The following is a 10,654-nucleotide window of genomic DNA, read 5'->3' on the forward strand; positions in this document are numbered from 1 at the left end:
TGCTGGGAGTTTTCTCTCTCTCTCAGGTCAAACTACTGTATTGTCAGCAACACTGGATCTTGCTGAGCAAGCAAGTTTACGGATGACTTCCTGAATAACAGCATATCCACTTTAAGAGCCACAGAGATTTATATCTTACAATATTGAGACTTCATACTGCCAGTTAAAAACATGTTCACATTGAAGGTGGCTCATTCCGTTATTAAAAGAATAGGTCATCTTAAACTGAATAAAACTGTCATTTTTTACTTGTCACAAACCTGTTGAGCTTCGAAAGAAGAAATACTGAAGAATGTTGAGGGGGAAAATAGCAATGAAAGTCAACGGGTACAGGTTTCCAGCAACTTTTGTGTTCAACTGATTCAAAACGATTTAGAATTACTTGAAGGTGACTACATTTTTGGTTTTGGGTAAACGATTCCTTTTAGTGTTAGATTTTTGGGTTATTAAATCAAGTGTTACAGCAGGGAAAATAAGTATTGACTATGTCATGTTTTTCCTGGGTATAACATTTCTAAAGGAGCTGTTGACACGGAATTGAACCAGATTTTGGTAAACACCCAAACAATAGAAACATAGAAATAAAAAATGAGTTCTTTGTAATAACAATGAAATGACACAGGGAGAAAATACTGAACTACTAAAATATATTTAACACTTTATAAAAAAAAGTATTTTGGAGAAGGCAGCTTCTCATTTGGAGAATGAAGTCGCATGTATTGCTCAGGTGAGAGTTTTCCCACAAAATTCAACAGTGTGTCAAAATCTTGCTCTGAAAGCATTTGAGAATTTCCCTGGCTGTGTTTTGGATTATTGTCTTGCTGAAATGTCCATACTGATAATGTAAATAAATAAATAACTATGGAGAAATTCCAGCTGCTGTCTGGGTGTTCACTGCCTCTATACACCTCCCTTTTTCATGTGTTTAATACTTTTTCCCTGCGTCATTTCATTTTATTACATATAACCTAATTTGTAAAATATTTAGATTTGTTTTCTTTGCATATACAGTATGGATTTCTTAGGTTGTTACCAACATCTGGGGAAAATTTCAAGTCAACGGCACCTTCAGAAATATGTTTCAGGAGAAAAACGTGTTCAATACTTATTTTCCCGCTGTATTTAACATGCAGTAGTTTTGGCACAGATCTCAGTGTTATTCGAGTATATCAAATTAAAATAGACTGAATTTAGCATCATAACTCTAGTCTTCAGATTCACACAGTCCTTCAGAAATGATCACAATATGCAGTTTTTTCTGCTCAATTATCATTGTTGAAAAGCTTTGTCCTGCTTCATTTCTTTGAGGAAAGATTTGACCATCCATTAGTACTGTTAAAACATACTTATTTCTATTAACGTTACTTTTACTCATAAGCAACCCAAAGATAACAGTAAAAACATTTATCATTCAATCATTTTCCTTCGGCTTAGTCCCTTTATTCATCAGGGGTTGCCACAGAGGAACAAACTGCCAACTATTCCAGCATATTCACACACATACACCACAGCCAATTTAATTTATTCAATTCACCTATAGTGCATGTCTAAAGCACTCGGCCGGGACTTGAACCAACGACCTTCTTGCTGTGAGGTGACAGTGCTAACCACTGAGCCAACGTGTTGCCCAGAGACATTTATAATAAATGTTAAAAAAATAAGTAACAATTCACGAATAAATTCTGAAAAATACAATTACGATTTACACAAAACTTAACCCACCCTTAATTAGCATATTTAAATGACAGGCAAATTTATTTACATAGCACATTTCATACACAATGCTAATTCAAAGTGCTTCACTAAAAATACATAGAGTAATTGTGTAGTTTGAATGTGTGTATATGTGTGTGTGTGTGTGTGTGTGTGTGTACTCACCACTCTGTGATATTGCGGTGTGCTCTGATGATGGACGTTTCAATGTCAATGGGATGGTATTTCATTCCTCTCAGCTCCATGACTTCATCTAATGCTCCCACCACATAAAGGGCATCGTGCCTTTCTGGACACACACACACACACAAATGAAGTACATAATGACTAAAATCATTCTCCACATTCATGCACAGAAAATCCTACTTTATCCAGCAAAAGGTTCATTTAAGTTACATTTTCAGTTCTGTCTTTCCTTTGGCAATGAAACCCACTTAATTAAGGTGTTACCAGCACCCTTCTTTACTTTTTGAGCTATTTTTAATTAATGGTCAGCATAATACAATATACACTGAACACACACACACCTCCGCTTGCATCCGTGAGGTCAGTTCTGCGCAGGAACCCCAGGTATCCAGTTCTGGCCCACACCGTCTGAGTGTCTCCAAAGCTCAGCCTGGCTCCAAAATGATCTGAACGCACATTTTCCTCGCCAAACACAGTAAAGTATCCACTGGCGTTCTGCGGACTGTGGACCCAGATCTGTGTGGGTTTTAAAATAGGCACATGTGAAACGCTGCTTTATGAGAAGATATAGTTTCGACCTGATAGAGGAGAGTGTTACTGGTCTGACCTCCCCTAAATGAGAGTCTCCGATTGGTCCTTTCGTCTCTGGGTTAGCAATGATGATGCGTACACCAGGTAAAATCTGTTTACAAAAATAAAAGAAAATAAATAGCTTTTCTTTTAAGGACACACTTACAGATGTGTTATGTTAGGCCCTGCCGATTGGGATGAAGATTAACAGTTAAAAATACTGTAGAAGTCTGGTGTGTCAGATGAAGAGAAGACTCAGAGATGGTAATTCCTCTGTATGTAAGCTGCCAGTTTGGATGTAGATTGTACCGGTTTTTAACCAGTTTTGATAAGATTGCTGAGAGTACACTCAGCCTTGGGAAAGAAACAGATTGTGGTTTGTGTGTGTGTGTTTTTTATTCATTTTTGGATCATTTCACAGGTCTTGGGTCAGCTCTAAAGTTGAGATATTAGGATATTGTACACATGCACATGGACATTTTCTAAGTCTACCTGTGCTTAATCCCATCAGGTCAAAACACCTATATGTATGATGCAGTTAATGACATTATGAAGAGTATAATTGTTGATGCTTTCGAGATTTTAAGTAGAGTGGCCTACGTAATCATTTGCAAGTGTTGAAGCTGGCTTCTGCTGATGAAACTGCAAACTATTTTCAGTAAACTTATTTTCTAATTGAATCTCTGACTCCGGCTCTTCTTCATCTGACAGACTGGTCAATTTTGGGTTCAAGCTGTAACATATCCCTACAGTTCTGCTGATGAAGTTTGTAGTTTCATCAGAAGAAACCAGCTTTACCATTTACGCTTGATGCACTTTTGTTCATCTGATTTCTTCTTAGAGTTTTTGGGTTGTTTCTAGTCCAAATATCTAAAAATTCTTAAATCAAGAAGCATTTTCTAGACAAGCAAAAACTGTTGTCTTGTTTAAAAAAAAATATTATGCCAAAATTAAGTAAGTTTTTCCTTAACTTTTCCAAGTCTAAGGTTTTAAGTCTTGTTAATTGGTGAAGTTTGTTCCTCGCCACTGTCGCCACTGGCTTGCTTGGTTCGGGACTTGTGGAGCTGCGCATCAATGGATTTGTTCCTCAGTGTTTGAACTTTCAGCAGTGATATTTAAACCACACTGAACTGAACTTTAACTCTGAAAACGGGACTGACACAATTTCACTATACTAGAACTTCTATGTTAAGCTGTTTTGACACAATCTACATTGCAAAAGCGCTATAGAAATAAACATGAATGTATAAGAAAGAAATACATTTTTTTGCAGTGTTGAAATTTGCAGTTTCAGATGCAGTTGAAAACATATTTTGCCCAGATTGTTTTCATCGTGTAAATGCTTCTGTTGTTAAATGAGTTTAAATAGGTGTAAAATCGCCTCATGTTGAAAACATTACGAGAAAGAAAATTTTGCCGTCTTAAAGCCATAAAGGTAGGTCACCAATAATGGCAATTTACTCACTATTTACTCTGCCATCACTTTATAAATTTCTTTCTTTGTTTGAGGACAAAAGAAGATATTTCGAGAAAGCTGAAAACCCTGTAACCATTGACATCCATAGTAGGAAAAACAAACACAACAGGAAGTCAATGGTTCCAGGTTTCCATCTTTCTTCAGAATATCTTCTTTTGTGTTCAACAGAAGAAATAATGTCATATGGTTTTGGAACAAGTGAAGGACAAGTAAGGATGCACACACACTAAGCTATACGAATGTGGTTCGGTTGGCTAGCCCTGGCCCAGATGGAAGAAGTGGTCTGGAGCATGGTTTGGTTGGTCTTTGGTGTGGAACGCTTGTAGCGTGAGTACAAAGCGCGCCTGAGTGCGAAACTGAAGACGTGAAGCACTTTTAAGGGACTGTTTCATATGAATTTATTAATCATTCTTACTTTTCAATGAACGCAAACTGTCGTAGTTTATTAAAGATTATTAATGACTGCACGTCAGCTGCACCATCAGCAAACCTCCTAATACATGCAGCACGAGGACTTTATGAAGGTTTATGAGAGTTAAAAGTGGTGGATCTGTTCAGCAAAAGACCACATGTCACCGCATCACAAACGACTTAAAATAATGCTAAACAACATAACTAAAGCACTCTCTGTTGTACTGAGCTAGAGCGCTTCTCTTCCTAACTGTCACATTAACAATGATGTAAGTATGCTCGGGCTTGGAAGATAATATGCAATGTGAGTGAAAGCTGTTTTGGGGGGGTGGGGAGCGGCATGGTTCAATGCAACAGTGCCTAGTGTGAGTAAAACAATTTTCATTTTAAAGTGAACTATTGGGGTAAAAAAAAATTCTCCTACCAGTTCAGATTCAAACCCAAACCCTTTGCAATGTTTGTTGAAAGTGTCCTTTTTTTGTTCATATGTAAACCTTTTGAGTTTATTTCACAAAAACAGACCAAAAGATAAGTAAAAAGCCCCTATACGTACATGCAGTCCATCAATCCATCCTTCAAATAAATCGGAAATGTGTTTGAAAGTGGACAAAAAGAATTCATTAAACACCAGGTGTAAATAGAGTGTATCCTCGTCTTTTTGCGATCAACCAAAAAGCATCTAAATAACAAGGCCTTACTAACCTTCCCAGATTCCATCAGAGGCAAACTGTGCGGAGAGCCTCTTTCAACCAGTCTCACCCTGCAAACACACAAGAAATGGCAAAACACAAAAATAATTAAAAAAAAATTTAAATTACTGTTTTACAATCGTAACTCAAGCAAAGCAAAAAACACTATCAAGATGGGGTAGTTGTTTGTTGACATGGGGCTCTAATTTAACAATCTAGGCGCAAAGTCCATGGAGCAAATACATTAAGGGCATGCCTGAATCCATTTTTGCGGTCAGAAAAATAAGCTGTGGCGTAAATGGAGTTGCTATTTAAACAACGTGGCGCAAAATGTGAAAATTACAGCTGCGCTGGTCTGAAAATAGCAACAAATCGTGCCAAACACGTCTTGCGCCTTATTGGGCCGGGTGTATGATAAGGCCCTTAGTCACCTCTGGTAACCTTAAATCTGTTCGATTTGTACTCTTTTTCTATTTAATTTTAAATGAAAAATGTATAATAACTAAATATTAAATAGTGTATCATACTTAGTTACATGTTTTAACACTGAGTCTGTCACTGGAACCAATCAACATTCAACAAACAAAACTGAATGTATATTAAATATATTTAAAGCCGATGTGTACCGATGGGGCTCTAATTTAACAATCTAGGCGCAAAGTCCATGGAGCAAATACATTAAGGGCATGCCTGAATTCATTTTTGCGGTCAGAAAAATAAGCTGTGGCGTAAATGGAGTTGCTATTTAAACAACGTGGCGCAAAATGTGAAAATTACAGCTGCGCTGGTCTGAAAATAGCAACAAATCGCGACAAACACGTCTTGCGCCTTATTGGGCCGGGTGTATGATAAGGCCCTTAGTCACCTCTGGTAACCTTAAATCTGTTCGATTTGTACTCTTTTTCTATTTAATTTTAAATGAAAAATGTATAATAACTAAATATTAAATAGTGTATCATACTTAGCTACATGTTTTAACACTGAGTCTGTCACTGGAACCAATCAACATTCAACAAACAAAACTGAATGTATATTAAATATATTTAAAGCCGATGTGTACCGAAGGTTGCAAAGACTTTTATTTCCGTATGTTGATGTACTTCCAATTGAAACGGAATATTATGTAGGGGCGTGACTTTCCTTTGTGCATCATTCCCTAGTAGCAAACTAACGGTAAGAGAGGCATGGTTAAGAAAACTGTGGCTGGACCCGTCAGCAACAGAAAAGCACCGCCACTTTAATTGAACAAACTGTTTTTTTTTTTTTTTTTTTACAGTGAATCAACTTGCTCTGTGCTCTGTTAACTGTTCACATAAAGAGATAATTTATGTGCACTAGCAAAACAAATATTGTACAGTTTCATTTCTAAATTTTGATTTTAATGTTAAGGGTCTGCTTTTGACCTGGTTGTGTATCTGTACCAATTCTGTCCCTTTAGCAGCATTTTTTCTGGATACTGATACATCTGATAAGTGTGTGAGAGTGTGTTTATGCCTTGCCTGTCGTGTCTCAGTGCTCTCATGTCCACATAGACAGTTGTAGGATCGGGTCCTGATGTTCCCTGCAAACATACAACAACAGAACTCTGTAAATGACTGTTAAATATACTTTAAACATGAGGCATCATGCTTATGCGGGAGAGAGAAAGTTACTGTGGATGTGACTTGCATTAAAAGTAATGTGAAACGGGTATAGATTTATAGTGTATGAAGAAGATTTAACCAGAAGAAAGGAAGGTAGATATATTTTAGGCCAAAGATGATAGATTTGAACATAACTTGCAACAAAAACAAAATATAAGATAAACTGATTTTCCAAAATTGAAAATTGTCACCATTTAAATATCCTTCACTTGTTCCAAATTTGTCTTTAGTTTCTTTATTTTAATTAAACACAAAAGAAGATATTGTGAAGAATGTTGGAAAGCAGACAATCTGGAACAACTGAGCGAACGCTGACAGATTTTTCATTTCTGGTTGAATGTTTTAAAGTTTAATCACATACAGTATCACATCTTTTTATGAGTATTTTGGAATACCCCATAAAACTGCTGGATGAAATCAGCAAGATCATGAGAAGTATTTTAAGGTAGACGTTAAACATAATAAATAAACCAAATTAATTAGCAACAGATCATGTGATTGGTTAACTGGACTAATCAGCAGATTATTCATTGATCAATTTTCTTAAAAGCCTGAACATGATTTGTTAAATGACCTCTTAAACAACAGCCACCCAAATATAAGACATGCTGACAGCATTTGTTACTGTGTGTGTCATTCTGTGTGTGTTGTTTCAAGTGGATGTCATTTATTATGTAGGAACATAGATCTAGAGTTGTTTCCTCTTGCTGCCGCAGCCTCCATGTTTACTACGAATCATTTGAAGCAGTTTTCCAGGAAGTGCCGCTTTTGTTTGTTGGGAACACATTGGATGGAAATGCTGCTTTATAAAAAAAAAATAAAAAAAACGGATTTTTATTAAAAAAAGGTTAAAAAATTAAATGGAAACTAACTAGTGTAATTGTGAGGTTTTGTTTAGTTATAAAAATAATAATAGTAATAATAATAATAATAATAATAATAGTAATGAAATTAATAATAATAAAGGCCAAAATAATATTTAGATTTAAAAGGGGTTGATTTAGTACAATAATAATATAAAAATAATAATAAAGAATAAATAACTAATAATAAATAACAATAAAGGTCTAAAGTATTTAGATTTAATATGTGTTAGTTTAGCACAATAATAACAACAACAACAATAATAAAAGTATTAATAATAATATTAGTGTTAAAATGAACAATGATAACAATAAAGATCAAAACAATATTTAGATTTATAAGGAGTTGATTTAGTACAATAATATTATAAAAAAAATAATAAAAAATTAAATAAAAATAAATAAATAAATAATTTAATTTAATAAGTGTTTGTTTAGCACAATAATAATATCAATAATAATAATAATAATAAAAGTCCAAAATATTTCGACTTAATATTAATATAAAACTAATCGTGTGCAAAAAAAAGACAAAATTTTGACTTTATTCGGAGATACGCATGCTTACACAAACAGATTATACCAGTTGAACAGCTCTGGACATGCCAGACAAAGCAAGACCAGTGAACATGAAGTCATTTGAGGTGAAGTTATAACATTAGTTTGCAGAGTATTCATGCATACAGGAGGATAATTAGTAGATTTACTCCCCAAACTATGGTGCCTTTACACTAGTGCAATTTTAGTTTTAAAACGCACACCTGGCATCCACACTATTCCAGCATTTTTGACTCACGATAAAAATCATTTAAAAAATACACGGAGACAGTGTATTAGTTCAGAAATGCTGGTTTTTCTGCTTCAGGATAGATTGAGTGAAATGCAAACTTGAAAATGGAGGCGTGGCTATCCATAACCCCTCTCTGATTGTTCATTTGGACTATTGTGCATGGTTTCTATGATTTTTTAATTGCCTTTACGCAAGTGATAGACTGCAAGTACAGATGTACAGAGTGTGAATGGTCACCTATAATGTTTTTAAGTCTGTATAGTGTGGATGAAAACCGTTTTATAGAAATGCAGTAAAAACGCCACTCAGGACGAGACACGTTTTCGTTCTAAAATGCTGTTTTAAAAATGAAAATGCACTAGTGTAATTGATTGTGTATCTTTCGGTCATTGGATTTTCCTTTTAGAAACGGATATTAAAATTTGTATAAAAAAATTTTTACTGAAATAAAAACAATTAAAAAAAAAAGCTGTTATTTGACAAAGTAACGTCATTGAGTTTTCAGCACATCTGTTCATTAATTCATGAGGAAGGCTAGGTTCGAACCAATCAGCGTGCTATAAAGTGAACTAGATACAACTTTATTGATATGCATGATAGCTTCGAAGACTCCTTTAACCTGTTACAGTGTTCAGAGAGATGCCACGTTGTGTTGCCAATCGTAATTTATACAAGCAGAAGAAGAAGAATTGTTTGGAGACATGGGTCTTTAGTGTTGCGTTTATAAATGTGCAGCAACAAAGCTTTTGTTTCCATTTCCCTATAATAAGAGCTTGTGTGTGGACCCACATGTGTGGATTACAGTGGTCTGCTAACACGCAACAAAAATACGTTTGTAAGGAACCGAGAGCTTTTCTCATCTGGGAATGGTGAAATCCTGATTTGCCACTTGTCTCCTTTTAAAAACAGATGCAATTCCAGTTAGTGTTAATAATACTGTCTCTACGGATTTGGTAAATGTGTGATCAATGTTCTTTGTTTATGTTTATTCATGGCCCTTTAATAAAGACTTTTCAGGAAAAAATTTTTACATTCGCTTGGAATTATTGCGCACATTTTAACAAGTCATTTCATCATGCATTTTGGAATCAAAATGGTCAATCATTTTTTTCTGAAAGGAAGCATGGAAAAATCAAAAAACACTTTCATTATCTGTTTCTAAAAGGAAAACTCAAAGACCAAAAGATACACCGACCGTAAAAGCAGCCCAACGTGGTTGTAATAAGTTCAGTCATACCTGCTCAGCAAGTTTTCCCAACCTATGAGGCTACATGAGGAGAGGAAGATGCAGATGATGTAGAAACAAGTTAAAATGCAAATGAAAAAAAAAAAAACTAAAACAATTTAAAATGAAATCATATGGCAGAATGAGGTAAATGACAAGTTAAATTAAAACTGAATAGCAGGGATGCAGTTAGATCATGAATTGAGTGAGAGTTGTGTGTTAGTCTACCTGTAGGCAGATGGCGAGGTTGACCCTGCAGCCGAAGGCGGTGCTGACGGCGCGCGGGTGAAGCCCCACATCTTTAAAGAGCTTACAGAAGGACTGGGTAAGAGCAACACGAGGCCTTTCTTCTGCTACCACCACACAGGAGCGCACGCGGGTCAGGTCCATCCCTCGGGCCTGAAAGAGACAAACAAGCAAACACACACACATACAGGAGTCAAATCAATTTTGTTTGTATATATTTGATTTCAACTCAAATGTGAGGCAACATTTTTACTTTATTTTTTTGTAATGTTTGCAACATTAGCAAATTACTTTTTATATTAAGCCAATCAATTATTTTTATAAATAATTTTTTTTTTCTTTAGAAAATAAGGATCCCATAGTCTGGGAAAACCTGAGGAAACCTAAATTTGGCATTTACAAATTTTACACTTATGACATTTTAAAACTGCATTTCTATAATAAACATACTTTTACTTTTCAGCCAGAGTTTAAAAACAGCTTATACAAGTTTTTAAAAATGCCTTGGATGTCAGCAAATAAAATGAATGGGCTAACATAAGTGCATGGCATTACCCTTTTCACATTTCTGTAGTTTATACTGAGGCAAGGATGAAAGAACACAACATTTTTTGAATGCAAATTTCAAAAGTGTGTGTTTTCAGGCACTCAAAAGTTTTTGCAGTTGAAATTCTCATCCAAATACACAAAGCTTTTAGTTGAATACAATGTTGTGTAAACAACTTAAGACTGGCAATGTGCACTAGCAAGTTTGCAGACTTTAAGGTTTATTTTATTCAGGTAATGAAAATCTTTGAACAGTTTGACTATAATAACACTGATGAGAATCAGAATCAGATGT

General features: G+C 35.1%; 1 protein-coding gene across 2 annotated transcripts in view; it reads right to left on the reverse strand.

Moving 5' to 3' along the window:
* Nucleotides 1-10,654, reverse strand: part of dip2cb (disco-interacting protein 2 homolog Cb) — an 84,709-nt gene that overhangs the window by 3,812 nt on the left and 70,243 nt on the right. The window contains exons 32-38 of one of the 2 annotated variants that reach the window (XM_005171400.6): nucleotides 9,796-9,966; nucleotides 9,580-9,609; nucleotides 6,546-6,607; nucleotides 5,060-5,117; nucleotides 2,507-2,581; nucleotides 2,241-2,415; nucleotides 1,879-2,002 (exon numbers count right to left, since the gene is read on the reverse strand). In XM_005171400.6, the coding sequence (XP_005171457.2) occupies nucleotides 1,879-2,002; nucleotides 2,241-2,415; nucleotides 2,507-2,581; nucleotides 5,060-5,117; nucleotides 6,546-6,607; nucleotides 9,580-9,609; nucleotides 9,796-9,966 (695 nt within the window). The remainder of the gene's footprint in view (nucleotides 1-1,878; nucleotides 2,003-2,240; nucleotides 2,416-2,506; nucleotides 2,582-5,059; nucleotides 5,118-6,545; nucleotides 6,608-9,579; nucleotides 9,610-9,795; nucleotides 9,967-10,654) is intronic. The other variant, XM_693409.11, reaches the window with a different exon arrangement.

This window comes from Danio rerio, chromosome 2 (genome assembly GCF_049306965.1).
Source record: "Danio rerio strain Tuebingen ecotype United States chromosome 2, GRCz12tu, whole genome shotgun sequence".
NCBI classification, from domain to species: Eukaryota; Metazoa; Chordata; class Actinopteri; order Cypriniformes; family Danionidae; genus Danio; species Danio rerio.